At 41.1% G+C, this 25,662-nt stretch overlaps 1 protein-coding gene across 1 annotated transcript in view; it reads right to left on the reverse strand.

The window, feature by feature from the left end:
* Window positions 1–25,662, reverse strand: part of LOC144893223 (xanthine dehydrogenase/oxidase-like) — a 268,917-nt gene that overhangs the window by 159,232 nt on the left and 84,023 nt on the right. Inside the window, exons 7-10 of the mRNA XM_078782951.1 lie at window positions 17,157–17,218; window positions 9,796–9,960; window positions 9,141–9,191; window positions 8,914–9,055 (exon numbers count right to left, since the gene is read on the reverse strand). Coding sequence (XP_078639077.1) covers window positions 8,914–9,055; window positions 9,141–9,191; window positions 9,796–9,960; window positions 17,157–17,218 — 420 coding nt within the window. The remainder of the gene's footprint in view (window positions 1–8,913; window positions 9,056–9,140; window positions 9,192–9,795; window positions 9,961–17,156; window positions 17,219–25,662) is intronic.

Below are 25,662 nucleotides of genomic sequence, written 5' to 3' on the forward strand. Positions count from 1 at the left end.
ATTTTGCTTTTCATTCGCTCCAGAAATTGCATTAAGGCCTGGTTATCGTTCGGGACTGCCTTGATAGCGGGGATAGCTCCATCGCTATGCTCAACCCCAACTACCTCCGACCCACTTCCAAGGCTCCCCGCATCTTCCACCCTTTCTTCCATATTGCATATCTCTTCCATCCGTGAAGAAGAGGTCGCTTCCCCACGTGGCTTTTACCTCAGAAATCGATTTAAATTTAACTGACGCGCTGTGCGCGTCCCGCTCACCGATCGACTATTCAATTTATCGCCTCTGACTAAAAAAAAAATTTGTCTCCAAATTCTCCACACTCCTTGACACCAAATTTATAATACGGTTCAAATCCCACTCCTTGACAACACTTGTCGCGCGAATCCCTCGGTTAATACCGTAGGATCGCGGATGGCCCAAATGGACTTAAATGGAGGCGACGATCAATGTGGATTCGACTATAAAAGCGTGGGTGGAAGAAGGAAGAGGAAGAAGCGGCAAGCGCGTACCTGTAGCGATCCGACAGCAGCTCCGATCGTGGAGGAAATGAACTCAAACGAACACAGGATTTTGAATAGAAAATAAAATAATACAAGGGTTTATTTAAAATTATTAGTGGGACAGGAAAACACGGTGATAAAACAAAATGCTAGGTTTGAACGTCCCCACTCACTGATTTCAAATACAAGACAAAGGGAGAATTAACAAAATTAATGTCCCCGTCGTGTACTTGTGGATGCGAGCTTATCTGTCTGTAGTCCGCAGTCGTCAAGGAATCGTCCAGGCTCCGGTGTTGGCACGAAGCAGGCCTCCGTCCGCCTTGCTCATGCCCGTGGAGTCGGTCGCACGCGAGGTCCCGTCTGCTCGAAGCACCGAGCCTCGCTCCCAGCACCAAAAGCACCACAAAGATTCAGGGAAGACACCAACGACCACCAGGTAAGAACGCAGGGAACAAGCACCAGCGAAGCCGATCGCCGAACACGCGAAGCACAAGCACAGAACCCAGCACGAAGAGCCTGAACGAATCCTCTCAAAATGCCCGCGAACCACATGTTTTGTCTCCCGTGGTCTGACGTCAATTCTGGCGCGTTAACAATCCATTCTGCCCTGCTTTCTGATCTTTCCCGCCTTCTGACGTCACTGGCGTTCTTCCTCCAACTAGCGAACTGTTTCCACATGGTCGTTTGTCGCCCTCCGTCCTGATTGGCCGAAGGTTCGTGCCTTCTGCACCAACCAATCACATGTTCTCTGGGCGTGGTTCCAGCCTGCCTTCCACGATGCTCGTTACTAGGTCAGCTGGTGATGTGGCTGGCTGCGGCCCCATGCGGCGGTGCCCCGATCTGGCTTCCTGCCTGTTCTCTTCCAAAGTCATTGTGTAAGGGAGGGGAATTATTTACTGTGGTGCACTAATGGGCCTATCTAGGGTCTATGTGAGTGTGTTGCCATAAGGGACACTAGTTTGGCGACAGAGAGGACGACAAACAAGGGAATTTTACCCATAATGAATGAATGATTGAATGATCGTTTTAAGGCCATTTTCCCCGCTAGAGCGGGGGTTAGGCTAGAGTGGGGGTTAGCCTTGCGGGCCCCATGATAACCATGGTTCCCTGTTTGAGGCAATGTTTTATGGCCGGATGCCCTTCCTGACGCCAACCCTTAGTCGCCTCTTACGATGCGCAGGGATACGGTGTACCTATTCTAAACCAGGGTACACACCGGGATCATTCATCCCAGCAAGCTGGTACTCAATTTGCCGACCCCGGAAGGATGACAGGCTGAGTCAACCCCCCTGGTGTTAATTCAGTGATCGACCGGGATTCAAACCCAGGATCCTAGGATCCCAAGCCTGCACCCTAACCGCTAAGCCAACACCAGGCTAAAAAAACCATAATAATAAAATAAAAATATAATAATAATAATATAAATAATAATAATAATAAAATATAAATAATAATTAATAATAAAATAATAATATAATAATAATAACAATAAATATAATAATAATAATAATAATAAATATGGTTATTGTCCCCCGTCGCACCGCGGAGCGAAAGGGGGACTATGGTTTTCCCGGGTGTGCGTGCGTGCATGCGTGCATGTGTAAGCGAAGGACTGCATTCGAATTTGGTGTGTGGGTGCAACCCACGTCAAAATCCGAGATGGCCGCCGCCATGTATGTCTGATGCCATGTATGTCTGAACCTTGTGAGCTGAATATCTTGAAAAATAAGCGAAGTACCAACTTCTAATCTGGTGTGTGGGTGTATCTAGGCACAAGGAAGAACGCTATTGAAAATTGGGTCACCACGTCAAAATCCAAGATGGCCACCACCATATATATGTCTGAACCTTGTGAGCGAAATATCTTGAAAAATAAGCGAAGTACCAACTTCTAATCTGGTGTGTGGGTGTATCTAGGCATAAGGAAGAACCTCATTGAAAATTGGGTCGCCACGTCAAAATCCAAGATGGCCGCCGCCATTTATGTCTGAACCTTGGGAGCTGAATATCTTGGAAAAATAAGCGACGTACCAACTTATAATCTGGTGTGTGGGTGTATCTCGGCATAAGGAAGAATGCTATTGAAAATTGGGTTGCCACGTCAAAATCCAAAATGGCCACCACCATGTATGTCTGAACCCTGTGAGCGAAATATCATATCGTAGCATGTTTTCTGCGTCTTCCACTTTGTCAACTCACATCACATCCCCGACGGGGGACCTTGGCATAACGCTTGTTATAATAATAATAACCATAATAAAAACCAATAATCCCTGTACTAATTAGCATGCCCTGCCCCTTTGTGGCGGGGACACAGATACAACGTATACCGACATCCGGGCTAAACATATAGAACTTATTACAGGTAGATTCTCTATCACGACAGTCGAGTACCTACCTATGCAGATCTACCTGGCTCTAGATATTCCTCTATCCCCCCGACATTATATTATTATCAATATATTTATAAGCATAATCCTTTGCTCTCAATCCCACAAATTCACTCATTATCTTTCTACCCAATTAATCTTTAAACTTTCCAATAACCTTTTTATTCTTTGTAGAGAATAGTTTGTTATCTGATTTATATTTGCTTGTATCATAAATATCAACATCCTGAGACATATCCTTATAAATATCTTCCATATTGATTTTCAAAATAAAACTGTGTATCCATATCGAGTAAATGTATTCACAAAATAGATATAAAAGTAAATTTTAATATAAAAGTAGATATAAAGTACATTTATTCACATATTTCTTCTTTAAGTTGTTGCAGTAGTAGGCATACATTAATAATTTTGACAAGTCAAGAATTGATGTTCCCATATAAATAGGTTTATCCATTTCAATACTCTCTTTAATCATACTAGGGCATTGCCCGTACTATATCTATATCTAAAATTATATCCCCCCCCCCCCTCTATTTACATGAAATGGTTTGGTCCAAAGCGAACGGCTTCCGGAGTTTGGTAAAGAAATCGCCATCGCGTGCACAAACGCGCAGGAAAGCGAATGAATCGCAAATTCGTTTTTATTAGTTTTAAAACATAGTTTAACGCCAACATAGCGCCAACATAGTTTGCAAACGTGAAATAAATGAATACGCTCTCAAATGTGCCATCCGAGGCAGAGTGTGTCCGCCACGTTCGGCACACGCGATAGTTCGCTGCTCTCTGATTGGTTGAATCGTTTTTTGGACATAGCTCGGTAAGTAATTGTCCGATTAATATGAAACCTTGAAAAGGCACATCCTCGGGTCCCCAGCAATATACCTGGCAAGTTAAAAGTATATCGGACCCGTGGTTGTCGAGAAACAGCGGTCACAGACAAACGTACAAACGTACAAACAGAGATTACTGGAATTATAGATAGATGAATAGCAGAAAAGTTATCTGAAAACACCTCTACTCTTTGAAAACTTGGTCTATTAATTAGTTTAGATGCTTGTTTCCAAGATGTAGCGAGTCTTATATTTTGTCTGTTCCTAACATTTTCATAGTCTTTCCAAATACAGCATTATTCATTAATTTATAAAAGTCCTTCTTAAAATCTGTTTTTGTTTCCGTTCTCCTTTTTGTATTAAAATCAATAGAGGTCTTTAACCACTAACTTTGTTTAAATTCTAAAAGTCTATGAATTTTCTTCACTCTCAAACCAGCAGATAAATATTGTCTTAAATTCCTTTGATGTAAAACATATTTCCCTTTATCATAGAATGTAGTGTGGAATTAAAATCTTTATTAAACTGCTTTAGGCCCCATGACAGCTTGGCTGAGTTGTATCGGGCAAGTCGAATCTGTTCCGAATCTGTCGAATAAAATTGAGCATTCTTTTGAAATCCACCTGTTCCAAAGGCTGAATCCAGGCTCTCAGAAAAATCCCTAGATCCCTTCTATCCGGATACCTAAAATTAATCATAATATAATACCTACGTATCATAATATAATACCTATATTCTCGCTTAATATATGTGTAAGCTCGATTAAATTAATCTTATAATCTATCAAATTAAAAACATATCAATCTGGACAACCATCTGGACAACCCTCCCATCTACTTTCTCAACAATCCTCTCCAAGAAGTTCTGTCACTCAAGCTTTTGGGTCTCACTATCGGCCATGATCTTTCTTGGGAAAACCACATTTCAAATCTGGCCTCCAAAGCCAGTCGCCGACTGGGCATCCTCCGTCATGCGAAGTCCTTCCTTGGCACACCTGAGCTCCTCACCACATAAAAGGCTTTCATCTGCACCTCAATGGAATACTGTTCTCCCCTCTGGGCCGGTACTCCTGCCTCACACCTAGCTCGGCTCCACGCTGTTGAAACCAAAGCTTTCAGAATCATTGGAATCTCCCGCGATGAAGCTAACTCCGAGGGCCTTTCACTTACTCACCGCAGGCAGGTTGGTGGTCTTTCTGTCTTCCGCTGACTCCTCTCCGGCCTTGCTCCCCCAGCTCTCTCTCTGGGCTCTGTCCCCCAAATATTCCTACAGGTCGCACAAGATCTGCCTGCAACCCTTTTGTATATCTCCTCCACTTTTATGCTTAGAAATGAATTGACACTTTTAGTGCCACACACTAAACATATCCTCTTTTGATAAACTCTATTATTTTTTACCTTTAACATGTGATATATTTTTAGTATAAGTTTTCTTTTTACACTTAACACAATAACTCATTTATTTATGAGAAAAATTCATGCAGAGTGCGAAAACCTTTTTGGTTTCCAACATATACATTTATATCTTGATGTTTATAACATAAATAATCCTTAGGAATGCCTTCACTCTCTCCTCTTTTTTGAATATAGGGAAAAATATATATCTTAAACTTTAACTACAGTCAATAACACCAACATCATCAACTACATAATCTTTTCCTTCTTCCTTATCCCCATTTTCTCGTTTAAATATCCTCCCTGAAATTTAAGATATTGATGAAGTTATTCTTGAAAATAATATTTTCATTAGACTTTTAATTTCTTTATTTTCCTCCTCAGTGCATAGAGTTTGATTTATTTTCCGTAATACCTCCAATCCGTAATCCGCAATTTCCGTAATCCTCCAAATTTCTGTAATAATCTTCACCTTCTACTTCTCCTGGTCGCATTGCTCTGGTTGTAGATACAATACAAATCATAGGGTGTTTTTAAAAACTTACAATCTTTTCATCTTTATGATTCAGGAGCCTAGATTTCTGAAAGTTTTTTTCCAAAAGCAGATTTACCCACAATATTAATAATAATAGTTGTCATTTATGTCTGTAATCTATCTATATATATACAAGAAAGTTTTTGTTTGTTTGTTTGTTTGTTTGTCTGCACGTGCTAATTTCCTGAACGGTGAAAGATAGGAGGAAATCTCTAAAACAAAAAATGTCGGGACGGGCCCCAGGAAGGTTATAGGCTAGGTGGCGAGGCCGGTCGAGGCAGCCTCGGCCGGGCTGGGCCCATTTCGCAATTAAAAGCTGAGCTGAATTATAGTAGTCAATCTTCTACGGCCGCAAGTAAAAGCTGAATTATAGTAGTAAATTCATTCAAAAAGAACCCGGGCAACGTCGGGTGCTTTCATCTAGTTATTTGTAAACAAAAAAAAAATCATTGAGCATCTCATCTCGTTTCACAACAATATATTTATATTTTCCAGTCACGTGTTTAATTTTCTCCTCAAATTCCTTTTTACTACATAATGGAGAGCAATTGTCTCTCCAAAAATTATTTACATCTGTTGAATTTAACTTTAATAAAATAATAGTATTGGCATTGTTTCTTATTGAGCGACAAGGGAGTTGAAAGTATGATTGACTGAGATAACTACAATTACAAGAAGAATGTCTCCCTCTTGTATAGTAGCTATCCATAACCGATTGGTTTCTCTCATTAACACAATCATGAAATATAACGAGGTTCTTTTTTGATTTATCTAAATCTTGGGGTGAAGGTATATCCTCCGTATTATCACTGAGAATACAAGTTATGGGTTTTGGTTTCGGTTTTGATTTCTGTGTATCACAAAATAATTGTATTATATCTTCAATATTGTAATCATTTAGTTTGTTTTGAAGTTTGAATAAACCGATTAAATCTTCTTTTTAAAGACCCGCATTAAAACCTTGTGAGAGTAGTTGATACTCGGGTTGCAAACCTGCCTTTGTAAAAATTATTAAATTATCATAATCTATAAAGTTGGGAGTAAGGAGCATCTTAAAAAGCAAACAGGTTTTTCCACATCCGCTTGAACCAACTATTAGACATTTTAATGAATTTGGAAGATTTTTATCATTGTAAAATTTTTATCTTATTTTCCCAAACAGGCAAAAAATCATTCATTTATATATTTGGAAAACAAGTCATCGAGTTTTTTACAGGCTTTTTTTAGAAACTCTTTGTTTTATCCTGAGTTCAGGTATAATTTTTGGAGAATCCATTATTTTTTATATGTGATATCTTGTGTTAAAATTTCCGTGAAAATGACAATCGTGAATAGCAAATAACATAGTTCCTTGAAACATTTCCCTAATTTTATCAATATCTTCCGTTGTAAGGAAAGGAGCATCCTCAACATCATAAACACCAATAACAGTGTGAAAGTCTTTTTTGAATAAATGTTTGACTTCATCAGAAAAATAAATATTCATTTCTCTTATTAATCTTGTGGAGTAATTCATTTTTGGTGTAAATTTGAAACAGTTATGTTCCTTTTTACATATATTTTTCATCATTAATGAGAAGATAATAATAAAATATACATTGTTTATAGGCTTTTGTCTCTGTGTTTATTCCTACTCTATGACACGCAGAACAATTCTCTAATTTATCATACTAGCAACGGTACCCACCCTACGGTGGGCTTCAATTGGGAAGCCCAAATGAAAAGGCAAAATATCAGACATTCAAGGCTTTTTAAAATTTTAAACGATTCATATAAACATCCGTTGAATCATATCACACGCAAATCATCAAAATCTAAACAGTACATGGCGCCCATTTCGATAAAAGATTGAATACTGCAAAACAGAAGCGGCCGCTACACATCTTTCTGAGTCGCACGTTTATGTGTGAAGAGTGCGTGCCGAATCTGTAACACGGAAGCGGCCGCTACACCTGTTTCTCAGTCGTTTTGCACACGCTGCCGTGTTACTTCGGAGCCGCACGTTTATATAGAAAGAGTTCGTCAGGAGTCGATCTACTCTCTCCTGGAACGTAGAATTTCAACAAAAGCCGCATCACTGTTCATATCGGTAAATATTATTCCATCGTGTTTGGAAAAACTGGAAAATTCGAAAATTGGAAATCTTGGAAAAATTGGAAAAACAATATAGCCTATTTTACTCCAGGGGGTCCTAGGATTACCCACCCAAAATATCGTTGCGAACGGTTCAGCCGTTTTTGCGGTACCTTCGAACGGACAGACAGACAGATGGACATTTAGTGAATTATAGTAAGATGGAGTATCATAATCAGTATTTCATAATAATCATAATCTATAAAACTACTTTCATAACTTTCGTTTGAACACAAACTCCCAGTATCATAACTGTCTTCTGTTCTCATGGAGATACTATAATCGCTATCATAATCCCCAAAATCTTCAACTGAATAATGACTCATTTATTAAGGAAAAAAAATATTGAAGGACTCTAATCAAAGATATTTAAACCAAGAACGAAGTTCAACATACTATTTGTCAATATACTTGATGGTGATAAGTGCCAAAAGAAAATTAAATTATTCTCTAAAATTAAACATAGTCAAATATTCATTGGCACTCTATATGAGTTCAAAGAAAATGTGAGAGAAAATGGAGTGGTATGAGTGTTTTAGAATCAAATCAGGGCTTGGAGGAAGTGGGAGAAATAGGAGGATTTTTTAGGGGTATGGATGTTTTGGAAATAGTGGGCGTGGTTCATCAAAAAGTGGGTGTGGTTTGCAATAGTTGGTCTATTGAGGATTTCATATTTCATGAAAGGTTTATTTGAAAGTGGAAGAAATAGACAGATTTTTTTAGGGTTTGATCAATGGAACAATGGAAAAAGTGGGCGTGGCTTGTGAATAAATAATTGTTGGTATGCTCGGGGAAGAGGGAGAAATAGGAGGAATCTTTATGGGTTAAGGGGGTGTTTTAGAAATAGTTTTTCACTTTTCCCCATTCACTTCAAATGTAAAATTGGGTTTATTTTAGAATCAACAAAGGGCTTGGGGGTCCATTGAGGATTTAACCTTTGTTAATGGTTTAGATGGGTAAGGGAGAAAAAACTGATGTTTTTTGGTTTTTGGGTGGGTATTCCATAAGTTCCAAGGTATTTCCCACATTCACTTCAATGTAAAATTGGGTGTTTTAGAATCCCGATTTTCCCCCTACGAGAATGCAACTTGTAAATGACGTAGTTGTTCGAAAACTCTCATGACTTGCCCACTTCTGTGTTCCCAACAACCAGTCGAGCATCAGGGAACTGGTTCTTGAGTTGTAATAGATGCGTCAAAGTGACAGGACGAAGCCACCGCACTCTTGGTCCTTGAAAATCCAATGGGACGGGTGGTGAGTTGGCCAGAGCCTGTAAACGAGCGATCGGATGGAGAGAGTGAAAACATAATCGCACCAGAGGAAGATTAAATGTGGTGAAGAATCAACAAACTTACCAACAATTCTGGAGGAAATATGGGCTCCTGTGTGGGATCTAGAGGCTTCACCTGAAAGAAAACAAAACTGCATTTTGTACATTTAAAGAGGTCTCACAGGACATGGAAGAGGTATGTGCATTCACCTGTGACCTGTTAACTTGGAGTTAGTATCTGGACCTAGCTAAAAACTGTCACCCAAGTGTTTCACATACAGAGCAAAGTATCAATATGTGCACACTTCTTTGGAACAATGTTAAGTCGTAGGACCCATCTGCTAACTTTTTTTTTTTTTTTTTTTTGTACACAGAATCGATGCTCGTGTAAGAGCTAATACATTGAACATGAAAACATGCACAGACACATACAACATGCAATGAAGGGAGTGGGAGACAAGAGGGGGAGAGAAGGGGAAGCACACAAGCACAACAACAGTAGGGAACAAGGACGTCGGTAGATCTGTGGAAGGAGGAGGGCTGGGGGGAAGAGGCATGGGAGACACACACACATAAACACACATTTACACACACAAACATAAACACACACACAAACACACACACACGCACACACACATATATATATACAAACATAAATACATACATATGCATACACACACGCACACACACATACGCACACTACTAAAATCTTCTATTATTATCCTTCCCATATTATTCACTTTGCAAAATGGTCTGCAGGTGTGTATATGTTCAGTCGACAGTGAAGCAGGTTCAGGTGTAGAATCCCTGCAGCACCTTGATGAACCACAGGTTGTCTTTGCGTGTGATAAGTTATCACAACACTTTCCTGCTTTTGCTCCATCATTTCTTCCACAACACGAGTTCTATGGAAAACAAAATTTAATTCATTTTATTGAGTCTCTGTGACCCAGTGCCACCATAACCCAGGGTACAGGATTGGTTTGGGGGAGTTAGGTGAGGGGGGTGGAGGGGAGGTAAGTGCGGTAAGCCTACCATAAAAACAGTTGAAAAAACATAGGGGCAATACCCCTGGTGCTCACCTGGTAGAATAAGCAGGATACTACAATGACTAAAGGTATTTTAAACCAATTTCGATGGTTTCGAGAAGACTGGGCAGCATGTAGAATCATACAAACATAATCATAAAACTTTTTTAAAAAACAATAAAAAAAACTATTTTGGGGGAACCCCCCCCCCCCTTCCTCCCCCCCTCCCATCCTGTATACCTCCTCAGACCCAAATTTTTCAAATGGCTTGAACAAACATTGGTACATCACTGGTAGTGAAGATTGTGGTGAAGTTTCATCAAAATAGTGTTTGTAGTTTCAGAGAAGAAAACAAATGTCTATTTTGAGGGGTCAAACCTGGACCCACTTTGCCCCCCATAGATCCATTTAAACTTCGATTTTCTTCGTGCCGTGAACAAACTTTGGTTCATCATGGGAGATGAAGATTGTGGTCAAGTTTAATCGAAATATTGTGTGTAGTTTCAGAGAAAAAAAGCAAGTTCCTATTTTGGGGGTCAAACCTGGATCCACTTTGACCCCTGCGACCCCGACTTTTTTCAATGCCGTGAACAAACTTTAGTCACAACACAAAAAATATCATTTGTGCCAAATTTGGTCGAAATCCCATCAGCGGTTTCGGAGAAGAAGTTTCAAGAGATTACGGACGGACGGACAACGCGCCATCGCACAAGCCCCTCTGAACTTTGTTCCAGGTGAGCTAAAAATGAGTACTCCCTTTCGACGGCGTCATCGCCAGCTCCCCCCCACCCCCGTTCTTCTGCTGGCGGTGATGTGATGCAGGGCCTGGAGATGGCATAGAAAAGGAGCGGTGTACAAAAAGTGTGTGATGAAAAGTGTGTGATGAAAAGTGTGTGATGAAAAGTGTGTGATGAAAAGTGTGTGATGAAAAGTGTGTGATGAAAAGTGTGTGATGAATAGTGTGTAATGAAAAGTGTGTGATGAAAAGCGTGTGATGAAAAGAGTGTGATGAAAAGCGTGTGATGAAAAGTGTGTGATGAAAAGTGTGTGATGAAAAGTGTGTGATGAAAAGAGTGTGATGAAAAGTGTGTGATGAAAAGTGTGTGATGAATAGTGTGTTATGAAAAGTGTGTAATGAAAAGTGTGTGATGAAAAGTGTGTGATGAAAAGTGTGTGATGAATAGTGTGTAATGAAAAGTGTGTAATGAAAAGTGTATGATGTTTGTTTGTAAGAAAGAGAGGTTGAAGCTAGCCTGGTCGCGAAAGTTTGAGTGAGACACAAAGTAAGAGCAGCAATCCTGACACGGAGAGTGTAACATGGTTCCGGGCACCACTTTGACACTCCTAAATCCGAACGGTAGTACTAACTTGAGCTTCGGCATAGTTTGGCTTCTCTATTTGGGGGGTGGAGGGAGCAAGGGCTTAATATTAATAATGGGTAATTAAGTCTGCCCCTCTCCTGTGCCACTCCAGGTGCTGCATGACGTCATTCCCGGGCGCTGAGGGGGGCCTGGCAAAGACACACGCCGAAAGGGAGTACTCAGTTTTCACCATGTTTGTTTTCTGTCTTGTTTTCTTTCTTTCTTGTTTGTTTGTTTGGGCGATATCTCAGCCATACGGCTTTTTTTGGGCGAAATAGTGAACAAGTGCTTTGGCAAAAACGATCTCTTATTTTTTTTGATTAATTAATGAATTAATTACATTATTATTATTATTATTATTATTATTTTTACTCTATTTTTATTTTAACCCTTTGAGTACGGGATTTTTTTTGATAAAAATACCCCCGGTACGGGATTAATTTGGCATTTTGGTACGGGAATGCAACCACGTACTGACGATCTATTTATAGGTATAGTCGACGACGTGTAGTAACGTCATCCGTACACAAAACCTTTTCGCGGGTTGCGGCACTCCACGTCATCCGTACTCAAAGGGTTAATTTAAAATACTAGGGCATTGCCCGTACTATATGTATATCTAAAATTATATCCCCCCCCCTCTATTTACATGAAATGGTTTGGTCCAAAGCGAACGGCTTGCGAGTACGGTGACAATCCCCCCCCTCTATTTACATGCAATGGTTTGGTCCAAAGCGAACGGCTTCCGGAGTTTGGTAAAGAAATCGCCATCGCGTGCACAAACGCGCAGGAAAGCGAATGAATCGCAAATTCGGTTTTATTAGTTTTAAAACATAGTTTAACGCCAACATAGTTTGCAAACGTGAAATAAATGAATACGCTCTCAAATGTGCCATCCGAGGCAGAGTGTGTCCTCCACGTTCGGCACACGCGATCGTTCGCTGCTCTCTGATTGGTTGAATCGTTTTTTGGACATAGCTCGGTAAGTAATTGTCCGATTAATATGAAACCTTGAAAAGGCACATCCTCGGGTCCCCAGCAATATACCTGGCAAGTTAAAAGTATATCGGACCCGTGGTTGTCGAGAAACAGCGGTCACAGACAAACAGACGTACAGACGTACAGACGTACAAACGTACAAACAGAGATTACTGGAATTATAGATAGATATATATATATTTTTTGGTGTACAGGATCGAGGCTCGTTTAAGAGCATTAATCACAAAAAACATAAGCGGACACACAAAACATACAACAAAGGAAGTGGAAGAAAATATGGGGAGAAAGAGGGTACAACCGTAGATAACAGGTTAATCGGGAGATCTGTGGGGAGGGAGAGGGAGTGGGGGCAGGGGAAGGGGGGTGTGGGTGCAAGAGGTATAAAATACATGGACACTGCTCGGACTTCAAGGAAAGAAGTTGGTATTTCAAAAAAGTTGATCTGGGGTGTATTAACGGGGGTAGAAAAGATCAAGGTTTTGGATGGGGGAAGATAAGAGATGGTGGTGAACAGCTGTTTTATAGACCTGGAGGGAGGAGTGGCATTGAAGAGAGTGAGGGAGTTTGTTCCAGAGGCGGGAGAAAAGAGGAATGAAGGAGTGAAGGTGAGCAGAGAGTCTTGATTTTGGCAATTTCACCATAAGAGGGTTGCAGGCAGATCTTGTGCGACCTGTAGGAATATTTGGGGGACAGAGCACAAATATAGCTGGGGGAGCAAGGCCGGAGAGGAGTCGGTAGAAGACAGAAAGACCACCAACTTGCCTGCGGTGAGTGAATGAAAGGCCCTCGGAGTTAGCTTCATCGCGGGAGATTCCAATGATTCTGAAAGCTTTGGTTTCAACAGCGTGAAGCAGAGCTAGGTGTGAGGCAGGTGCACCAGCCCAGAGGGAGAGCAGTATTCCATTGAGCTGCGGATGAAAGCCTTGTATGTGGTGAGGAGCTCAGGTGTGCCAAGGTAGGACTTCGCACGACGGAGGATGCCCAGTCGGCGACTGGCTTTGGAGGCCAGCTTTGAAATGTGGTTTTCCCATGAAAGATCATGGCAGATAGTGAGACCCAAAAGCTTGAGTCACAGAACTTCTTTAAGAGGATTGTTCAGAATGTAGATGGGAGGGTTGTCCAGTCGGTCTTTTCGGGGAGACAAGGTCAGAGTGTGAGATTTGTCAGGATTGAAAGACATGTTCCAATTGTTTGCCCAGTCTGTGATTTTGTCCAGGTCTGCAGAGAGTGAGGAGGCTGCTGATTGCCGATCTGAGGGATGAGGAATGGAGTGGCAGGGAGTGGAGTCATCAGCAAAGAGATAGAGAGGATTTTCTAGAAAGTCAGAGAGATCATTGATGAAGACCAGAAAAAGCACAAGGCCCAGAACACTACCTTGGGGAACTCCAGCCTCAACAGGAAGGGGAGATGAGGGATTTCCATTCAGGGCCACACGTTGACTGCGACCAGTGACTGCGATTCAGGGCCACACGTTGACTACCTTTTGAGCTAGGAAGCTGATATTTGGACATGACAGTGACCAAGTGATGTGGCTATAAAGGATATTTTGGATTTATTGATTGATCAATTAATCGATTAATTATTTTATTTTTGGTTAATTCATTTTCATTTAATTAGTTTTCAAAAAGTTACAGATTCAGATGAAACACTGGTGGTGTAGGTATCCTATTAGCCAATTGATTAAGAAATTAATTATTTTACAATTATTAGACATTTATTTAAATTTCACAATTAATCAATCAATTATTGTACACCTCTCCCTCCCAATACCGTCTCTATGCGCTGCATGGCGGCATTTCCGGGCGTCGAAGGCATCCCGGCAATGCCACACTAGAGGACGTTATTTATTTATTTGGCATGCGGGCAGTGTACTTTGTATGTACACGATATGCCCAAAAGTATGCGGACACCCCTTCTAATTAGTGGATTTGGCTATTTCAGCCACACCCATTGCTGAGTTTATTTTTAGTTTTTTTTTGTATACAGAGTCGAGGCTCGTGAAAGAGCCAACATTTATCAAACAAACAAATCAAACAAACAAGCAAACAAAGTATATAAAAAGGGGAGTGGTCCACAAGATGGGGAGAGAAGGGGAGGACACAGCCATGCAATCTCCATAGACAAACATTCACTGTAGAATGGACCGTACTGAAGAGCTCAGTGACTTTCAACATGGGACTGTCATAGAATGCCACATTTCCAAGAAGTCAGATCGTCAAATTTCTGCCCTGCTAGAGCTGCCCCGGTCAACTGCAAGTGCTGTTATTGTGAAGTCGAAACGTCTAGGAGCAACAACAGCTCGGCCACAAAGCAGTAGGCCACACAAGCTCACAGAACAGGACCGCCAAGTTCTGAAGCACGTAGTGCGTAAAAATCGTCTGTCCTCGGATGCAACATTCACTACCGAGTTCCAAACTGCCTCTGGAAGCAGCGTCAGCACAACAACTGTTCTCCGGAGCTTCATGAAATGGGTTTCCATGGCCGAGCAACCGCGCACAAGCCTAAGATCATCATGCGCAATGCCAGGCGTCGGCTGGAGTGGTGCAAAGCTCGCCGCCATTGGACTCTGGAGTAGTGGAAACTCTATGCAGACCTGGACAAAATCACAAACTGGTCAAACAAGTGGAACATGTCTTTCAATCTTTGCAAATTTCACACTCTCACTTGGTCTCTCCGAAAAGTCCATCTGGACAAGCCTCCCATCTACTTTCTCAACAATCCTCTCAAATAAGTTCTGTCACTCAAGCTTTTGGGTCTCACTATCTGCCATGATCTTTCCTGGGAAAACCACATTTCTAAGCTGGCCTCCAAAGCCAGTCGCCGACTGGGCATTCTCCATCATGCGGTCCTTTCTGGGCACTTCTGAGCTCCTCACCACTTACAAAGCTTTCATCCGCAGCTCAATGGAATACTGTTCTCCCCTCTGGGCTGGTGCTCCATCCTCACACCAAGCTCGGCTTCACGCGGTTGAAACCAAAGCATTCAGAATCATTGGAATCTCCCGCGATGAAGCTGATTCTGAGGGCCTTTCTCTCTCTCTGATTTTCTGAGGTGGCTGATTCTGAGGGCGCAGGCAGGTTTGTGGTCTCTCTGTCTTCTACCGACTCCTCTCCAGCCTAGCTCCCCAAGCTCTGTCTGTGCTCTGGCCCCCTAATATTCCGGCAGGACGGAGAAGATCTACCAGCATCCCTCTTATGGTGAAACTGCTAAAATCAAGACTCTCTGCTCACCTTCACTCCTTCATTCCTCTTTTCTCCCGCCTCTAGAACAAACTCCCACACCAATTTTAATCCCTCTCCTCCCTTCAGCTCTTTCAAGCACTATCTCTTGTCTTCCCCAACTAAATCCTTGATCTTTTCTACCCCCATTAAAACACCTCAAATCCACCTCTTTCAACCCCCAACTTCTTTCCTGAAATTCCTAGAAGTGTTCATTTGCTTTATACCGTGTACCCCTCCCTCCTCCCCAGCCCTCCCACTTCCACAGATCTACCGATGTCTCTGTTCTGTTCTGTTGTTGTACTTGTGTGCTTCCCTCTCTCCTCCTCTTGTCTCCAGCTCCCTTCATTGTATGTTTTGTGTGACTGTGCCGTTTTCATGTTCAATGTGTTCGCTCTTACACGAGCATAGATTCTGTACATAAAGAAATATTATAATAATTGTGCACCGCTCCCTCCCAATTCCGTCTCCATGTGTCGAAGGCGCCCCATCAATGTCGCCCGCTGGAGGATATGTTATTTATTTATTTGGTCGGGGGCTGTGTACTTTGAATGTACCTCTACTTGTCTGATTTTATTTTATACCAGACTTTTATTTTATTTTATTACTGCCATGGACACCAGTGGAGATCTTTTTGGATTTGGAATCTATTTTTTGTGTCAACTTTTGTTGATCCCGTGAACATCCTTGTCTGTTCTGTGTTCTTGCTCTCCCACAAGCCTTTATAATATTAAATAAATAAAAAATCCAGTATTGTTTTTTGTGCATCTTTTTATTAATATTAATTCTTTATTCATAAAGCAGCGTCACAGCCACAGGTGCGTAAGATCGCCATCGATGTGGCGGCTGTTAGTGATACTGGTCCCAGCACAGTTTTTCTATGTAGGTCCACACACTATGACATCTTCTTTCACTGGAAACATATTTTGCTCCCAAAAACGTATGTTTTCGGTTTTGAACTCCAACCCCTGTCCTGTACCTTCACCCAATTATTTACTGTTGGTAATCATCGATTTACTTGGTTGAAAAAAACTGTTGGCATGGTTACCTATTCCGTTCGAGAGCTCGTGAAGATGAGTGGTGAAGAGATGGGAGACGGGAGGGAGAGGGAATTGCGGGAGAGAGAGAGGAGTGAGGAAGAGAGAGAAGTAGGGGAGTGGGGAAGGGAGGGGAGTAGGGGAGGGAGATGGGAGAGAGGGATTTGGGGGAGGGAGATGGGAGTGGGGGAGAGAGGGGTCAGGGTGGGAGAGTAGAGTAAGGGAGAGAGGGAATTTGGGGAGGGAGATGGGAGTGGCGGAGAGAGGAGAGGGAGTAGGTGAGAGAGTAGGGGAGAGAGGGGACAGGGTGGGAGAGTAGAGTAAGGGAGAGAGGGAATTGAGGGAGGGAGATGGGAGTGGTGGAGAGAGGAGAGGGAGTAGGTGAGAGAGTAGGGGAGAGACAGGCGAAGGGGATACTATGCTAGGTTTTCCCGTTACTTGGGACAAGATCAACTCACCTTCACAAAGGTCTGGTAACCTTCTATGATTCCTCTATATCCAGTGCACCTGCAGAGGTTACCTAGCAAAGGCAAAGAAAGACCCAACTTTTGTCAAACACAACTCATGGAACAGTTGTTCAGCAACCATCAGGCATAAGGTGGTTTAAGACCAACAGTGAGGCTGAGGGTAATAGCTGGACAAAGGTTATATACTTTTCAGTGAAGTATGGAGGTTCATGGATAGCCAAGGGTTGTGGGAGAATTGCAAGAGAGGTGGGAGATCAGTAAGAACAGAAAGGTTAATAGATACGAATGGGAAACAAATGTTGTGGCCAAGAGGGGTTTGTGGAGTCACAGACTTGTGCCACCTCTCGTCTGATCTTGCTTGCTCTTCCACCATTTTTTACTCCTCAGCACCACCAGGATGCACATGTTCTTCCGTAAACTCGCACCCCGTTACCCTCCTTGGTTCAAGTTTATCGATTTACTCTCCTCTTTCGTTACACTATTGTCAGGCCGACAGAGTTTCCTCCGATAAGGTCCGCTCATCCTCAACCATCCAGTCTTTCCACAAGGGCCACCATGTATCGGCTCCTTATAGGACAAAGCATATGATGGTACACACACAATAAGGGAACATGGTGAAAGGTAAAAAAGCATTTGATGGTACACACACAATAAGGGAACATGGTGAAAGGTAAAAAAGCATTTGATGGTACACACACAATAAGGGAACATGGTGAAAGGTAAAAAAGCATATGATGGTACACACACAACAAGGGAACATGGTGAAAGGTAAAAAAGCATATGATGGTACACACACAATAAGGGAACATGGTGAAAGGTAAAAAAAGCATTTGATGGTACACACACAATAAGGGAACATGGTGAAAGGTAAAAAAGCATTTGATAGAACAAACACAATAAGGGAACATGGTGAAAGGTAAAAAAGCATTTGATGGAACAAACACAATAAGGGAACATGGTGAAAGATAAAAAAGCATTTGATGGAACAAACACAATAAGGGAACATGGTGAAAGATAAAAAAGCATATGATGGTACACACACAATAAGGGAACATGGTGAAAGGTAAAAAAAGCATTTGATGGAACAAACACAATAAGGGAACATGGTGAAAGGTAAAAAAAGCATTTGATGGAACAAACACAATAAGGGAACATGGTGAAAGGTAAAAAAGCATTTGATGGAACAAACACAATAAGGGAACATGGTGAAAGGTAAAAAAGCATTTGATGGAACAAACACAATAAGGGAACATGGTGAAAGGTAAAAAAAGCATTTGATGGAACAAACACAATAAGGGAACATGGTGAAAGGTAAAAAAAGCATTTGATGGAACAAACACAATAAGGGAACATGGTGAAAGGTAAAAAAGCATATGATGGTACAAACACAATAAGGGAACATGGTGAAAGGTAAAAAAGCATTTGATGGTACACACACAATAAGGGAACATGGTGAAAGGTAAAAAAAGCATTTGATAGAACAAACACAATAAGGGAACATGGTGAAAGGTAAAAAAGCATTTGATGGAACAAACACAATAAGGGAACATGGTGAAAGATAAAAAAGCATTTGATGGAACAAACACAATAAGGGAACATGGTGAAAGATAAAAAAGCATTTGATGGAACAAACACAATAAGGGAACATGGTGAAAGATAAAAAAGCATATGATGGAACAAACACAATAAGGGAACATGGTGAAAGGTAAAAAAAGCATTTGATGGAACAAACACAATAAGGGAACATGGTGAAAGGTAAAAAAGCATATGATGGTACAAACACAATAAGGGAACATGGTGAAAGGTAAAAAAGCATTTGATGGAACAAACACAATAAGGGAACATGGTGAAAGGTAAAAAAGCATTTGATGGAACAAACACAATAAGGGAACATGGTGAAAGGTAAAAAAGCATTTGATGGTACAAACACAATAAGGGAACATGGTAAAAGATAAAAAAGCATTTGATAGAACAAACACAATAAGGGAACATGGTGAAAGGTAAAAAAGCATTTGATGGAACAAACACAATAAGGGAACATGGTGAAAGGTAAAAAAGCATTTGATGGAACAAACACAATAAGGGAACATGGTGAAAGGTAAAAAAGCATTTGATGGTACAAACACAATAAGGGAACATAGCAAAAGATAAAAAAGCATTTGATGGAACAAACACAATAAGGGAACATGGTGAAAGGTAAAAAAGCATTTGATGGAACAAACACAATAAGGGAACATGGTGAAAGGTAAAAAAGCATTTGATGGTACAAACACAAGGGAACATGGTGAAAGGTAAAAAAGCATTTGATGGAACAAACACAATAAGGGAACATGGTAAAAGATAAAAAAAGCATTTGATGGAACAAACACAATAAGGGAACATGGTGAAAGGTAAAAAAGCATTTGATGGAACACACACAATAAGGGAACATGGTAAAAGATAAAAAAGCATTTGATGGAACAAACACAATAAGGGAACATGGTGAAAGGTAAAAAAGCATATGATGGTACACACACAATAAGGGAACATGGTAAAAGATAAAAAAGCATTTGATGGAACAAACACAATAAGGGAACATGGTGAAAGGTAAAAAAGCATTTGATGGAACAAACACAATAAGGGAACATGGTGAAAGGTAAAAAAGCATTTGATGGTACAAACACAAGGGAACATGGTGAAAGGTAAAAAAGCATTTGATGGAACAAACACAATAAGGGAACATGGTGAAAGGTAAAAAAGCATTTGATGGAACAAACACAATAAGGGAACATGGTGAAAGGTAAAAAAGCATATGATGGTACAAACACAATAAGGGAACATGGTGAAAGGTAAAAAAGCATTTGATGGTACAAACACAATAAGGGAACATGGTGAAAGGTAAAAAAGCATTTGATAGAACAAACACAATAAGGGAACATGGTGAAAGGTAAAAAAGCATTTGATGGAACAAACACAATAAGGGAACATGGTGAAAGATAAAAAAAGCATTTGATGGAACAAACACAATAAGGGAACATGGTGAAAGATAAAAAAGCATTTGATGGAACAAACACAATAAGGGAACATGGTGAAAGATAAAAAAGCATATGATGGAACAAACACAATAAGGGAACATGGTGAAAGGTAAAAAAAGCATTTGATGGAACAAACACAATAAGGGAACATGGTGAAAGGTAAAAAAGCATATGATGGTACAAACACAATAAGGGAACATGGTGAAAGGTAAAAAAGCATTTGATGGAACAAACACAATAAGGGAACATGGTGAAAGATAAAAAAGCATTTGATGGAACAAACACAATAAGGGAACATGGTGAAAGATAAAAAAGCATATGATGGTACAAACACAATAAGGGAACATGGTGAAAGGTAAAAAAGCATTTGATGGAACAAACACAATAAGGGAACATGGTGAAAGGTAAAAAAGCATTTGATAGAACAAACACAATAAGGGAACATGGTGAAAGGTAAAAAAGCATTTGATAGAACAAACACAATAAGGGAACATGGTGAAAGGTAAAAAAGCATTTGATGGAACAAACACAATAAGGGAACATGGTGAAAGGTAAAAAAGCATTTGATGGAACAAACACAATAAGGGAACATGGTGAAAGGTAAAAAAGCATTTGATGGTACAAACACAATAAGGGAACATGGTAAAAGATAAAAAAGCATTTGATAGAACAAACACAATAAGGGAACATGGTGAAAGGTAAAAAAGCATTTGATGGAACAAACACAATAAGGGAACATGGTGAAAGGTAAAAAAGCATTTGATGGAACAAACACAATAAGGGAACATGGTGAAAGGTAAAAAAGCATTTGATGGTACAAACACAATAAGGGAACATGGTAAAAGATAAAAAAAGCATTTGATGGAACAAACACAATAAGGGAACATAGCAAAAGATAAAAAAGCATTTGATGGAACAAACACAATAAGGGAACATGGTGAAAGGTAAAAAAGCATTTGATGGAACAAACACAATAAGGGAACATGGTGAAAGGTAAAAAAAGCATTTGATGGAACAAACACAATAAGGGAACATGGTAAAAGGTAAAAAAGCATTTGATGGAACAAACACAATAAGGGAACATGGTGAAAGATAAAAAAGCATTTGATGGTACAAACACAAGGGAACATGGTGAAAGGTAAAAAAGCATTTGATGGAACAAACACAACAAGGGAACATGGTGAAAGGTAAAAAAGCATTTGATGGAACAAACACAATAAGGGAACATGGTGAAAGATAAAAAAGCATTTGATGAAACAAACACAATAAGGGAACATGGTGAAAGGTAAAAAAGCATTTGATGGAACAAACACAATAAGGGAACATGGTGAAAGGTAAAAAAGCATTTGATGGTACAAACACAATAAGGGAACATGGTGAAAGGTAAAAAAGCATTTGATGGAACAAACACAATAAGGGAACATGGTGAAAGATAAAAAAGCATTTGATGGAACAAACACAATAAGGGAACATGGTGAAAGGTAAAAAAGCATTTGATGGAACAAACACAATAAGGGAACATGGTGAAAGGTTAAAAAAAAGCATTTGATGGAACAAACACAATAAGGGAACATGGTGAAAGGTAAAAAAGCATTTGATGGAACAAACACAATAAGGGAACATGGTGAAAGGTAAAAAAGCATATGATGGTACACACACAATAAGGGAACATGGTGAAAGATAAAAAAGCATATGATGGAACAAACACAATAAGGGAACATGGTGAAAGGTAAAAAAGCATTTGATAGAACAAACACAATAAGGGAACATGGTGAAAGGTAAAAAAGCATTTGATGGAACAAACACAATAAGGGAACATGGTGAAAGGTAAAAAAGCATTTGATGGTACAAACACAATAAGGGAACATGGTGAAAGGTAAAAAAGCATTTGATGGAACAAACACAATAAGGGAACATGGTGAAAGGTAAAAAAGCATTTGATGGTACAAACACAATAAGGGAACATGGTAAAAGGTAAAAAAGCATATGATGGTACAAACACAATAAGGGAACATGGTAAAAGATTTAAAAAAGCATTTGATGGAACAAACACAATAAGGGAACATGGTAAAAGATAAAAAAGCATTTGATGGAACAAACACAATAAGGGAACATGGTGAAAGATAAAAAAGCATATGATGGAACAAACACAATAAGGGAACATGGTGAAAGATAAAAAAGCATATGATGGAACAAACACAACAAGCATTCTGAGTATTGCGCTGCAATACATGTCCCCTACCAAAGTTCAAAGTGCCATAACTTTGTCAAAAATGATCGCATCTGCAAATTTATGCACGGTTGATGCTGGTTTTCAAACTTGATCTGAGGTATGCTGAGACACATGTGTGTCACGCCTCGCCTCGTTGATAAGCCCGCAAGGTCGCTCCGTGGAGCGGCCTGCACGTATTGCACTGTGTGAATTATATAATTACCAACTCATGGTCTGAGGTACTGGCGATTCAAGAGATATCCATTTAAAAAATATATATTTTCGTTTAATTAACGATATCCCTCAAAAATGAGGGAGGAGCTTGGTTTTAAAGGTTCATGCTTAAAAACGTCATAACTCTGAAACCATGTGACGCATGACGTCATGTTCGCTGACCTTTTTGTTCGTCATGGGTATGCGATTCTGCCTGCAAAGTTTGGCCTCGATCTGTTCAGCCGTTGCAGAGAAAAAGGGGTTTTCGTGTTTTCACGAAAAACAATATGGCGGCCGAACCACATGATCTGTGACGTCATAATTACCATTAAAATATTCCACAGACCGATTCCCCCCTACTGTGAAAATTTGCTCTCAATCAGACCAATTATTGCAGAGAAAATCTTTTTAAAAGGAAATTAAAACTTAAAATGGCACTGAGTTAAGGATCATCAGAATTATCAGAATTCCCAAAGTTCAAAGTGCCATAACTTTGTCAAAAATGATCGAAACGTCGTGAAGTTCGAACTTGATCTGTAACTTATCATGAGGTAACCATGTGCCAAGTTTGAAATCATTAGCATTAAGAGTTTAGAAGAAAAGTCCGGAAAACTGTTCTTTGCGTGACGGACTGACAGACTGACGGACGGAGAGACGGCGTGCAAACCTATAGTCCCCTCCGGTGAACACCGGTAGGGGACTAATAAGGGAACATGGTGAAAGATAAAAAAAGCACATGATGGTACAAACACAATCAGGGAACATGGTGAAAGATAAAAAGACCAAAAGTCTAACATCGGTGGAGCCGGGCTTGGTACTTAAGTTGAAGAGGATAGTATCACCTGGGTGGGGATACCAGTTAGCAAATAATAATAATAATAATAATAATAATTCATTTATTTTGTATAGCGCTTTTCCAGAAGCCCAAAGGCGCTTTGACAGAGTGGAAAACATAATGCATAACAATACATGAAAACAACAATTGCAAAAAGACAAGAATCAAGAAAACAAACAGCAGCGATATACGGCATATATATAAGACAAGAATCAAAAAGACAAGACAAGAATCAATAGGGAAATATTTAAAGCAAAAGGAGGGAGAAGGAGAAGAGATAGTCAGGGGTTAAATGCTGTGGGTTGAATGTTGAATGCAGCGTTGAACAGGTGGGTCTTTAGTGATGTTTTGAATGTGGTGAGTGAGGAGGAGTCTCTGATGGTGTGAGGTAGTGAGTTCCAGAGGGTGGGAGCAGCGATGGAGAAGGCCCTGTCCCCCCAGGATCTGAATTTGGTCCGGATGGAGGGGGTCAGGAGGTTGGTACCAGCAGAGCGGAGGTTGCGGGTGGGAGTGTGTCTGGAGAGGAGGTCAGCCAGGTAGGATGGGGCCAGGTTATGGAGGGCTTTGTATGTCAAGAGGAGGATTTTGTACTGGATTCTCTGGGGGATGGGGAGCCAGTGAAGCTTGTAAAGGACGGGGGTGATGTGGTCACGGGTCCGGGAATGAGTGAGTAGACGGGCAGCGGAGTTCTGAATGTATTGGAGTTTATTGGTGATTTTTGAGGGTGAACCATAGAGGAGGCTATTGCAGTAGTCCAGACGGGAGGTGATGAAGGCGTGGATGAGGGTTTCTGCAGCCGTGGAGGAGAGGGATGAGCGGAGACGGGCAATGTTTTTCAGGTGAAAGAAGGCTGACTTTGTGATCTGTTTAGTGTATTTGTCGAAGGAAAGGGTTTGGTCAAAGATGACGCCAAGATTCCGGATGTGAGGGGAGGTGGATACTGGGATACCGTCGATGTTGAGGGCAAAGTTATGGGTGGATTTTGTGAGCGTTTTTGGGCCAATGATGATTATTTCAGATTTATCACAGTTAAGCTTGAGGAAGTTGATTTGAAGCCAGGATTTTATTTCAGTGATGCAGTTTGTCAGGATAGAGTGGGTGTCGGTGGAGACGGACTTGGTGGAGATGAAAAGCTGGATGTCATCGGCGAAGCAGTGGAATTGGAGACCATGACGGCGGATTAAGTGACCGAGCGGGGACAGGTAAAGGATGAAGAGGAGGGGGCCAAGAACTGAACCTTGGGGGACACCTTGGGGGAGGGGAGCAGTGGGGGATTTGCAGTTATTGATGGAGATGAACTGGCATCTGTCAGAGAGGTATGATTTAATCCAAGAGAGGGCAGTGCCGGTGACGTTAAAGGTGGATTCAAGTCGGGTGAGGAGGATAGTGTGATCGATGGTGTCAAAGGCAGCGCTGAGGTCGAGGAGGACGAGAATGTTGAGGTTGCCAGCGTCAGAGGAGAGGAGAAGGTCGTTGGTGATTTTGAGGAGAGCAGTTTCAGTACTGTGGTTGGAGCGGAATCCGGATTGGAATGTTTCATACAAGTTATTGGCAGAGAGATGATGTTTGAGTTGAGTGGCTACAGCGCGTTCCAAAACTTTTGACAGAAAGGGTAGGTTGGAGATGGGTCTGAAGTTGTTTAGGGTGTCAGGGTTTAGACCAGGTTTTTTTAGAATGGGGGTAACAGCAGCAATTTTGAGGGAAGGTGGGACGATGCCTGTAGACAGGGAGGAGTTTATTGTTGCAATGATAAGTGGAGAGAGAGCAGGGAGGGAGGCTTTGACAAAGCTGGAGGGGATGGGGTCAAGAGTGCAGGTGGCAGTTTTCATTCCTATGAGGAGTTCAGAGAGGTCAGTAGGAGAGATTGGGGAGAACCGAGACAGGGGATGGCAGGACAAGGGGGGGCAGGTGGTTGGAGGGGGAGCGGGTGCGGCGGTGGTCAAGCTGTTGTAGATGTTGTCAATTTTGCGTTGGAAGAAAGAGAGGAAGGAGATGCAGTTGTCTACTGTGAATGACTGGGTGGTGGTGTTCAGGGGGCGGAGGAGTTTGTTTATTGTCGAGAAGAGTGCTTTTGGGTTTCCGGAGCCAGAGTGGATAATTTGAGAGTAGTAGGCAGAGCGGGCGCGGGAGAGGGCATCTTTGTAGTGTTGTATGTGGTCCTTGTAGGCTTGGGAGTGAACTGTGAGACCCGTTTTATTGCGGAGTCTTTCAAGTTGGCGAGCA

Source organism: Myxine glutinosa, chromosome 8, assembly GCF_964187855.1.
Source record: "Myxine glutinosa chromosome 8, kmMyxGlut1.1, whole genome shotgun sequence".
In the NCBI taxonomy this organism is placed as follows: Eukaryota; Metazoa; Chordata; class Myxini; order Myxiniformes; family Myxinidae; genus Myxine; species Myxine glutinosa.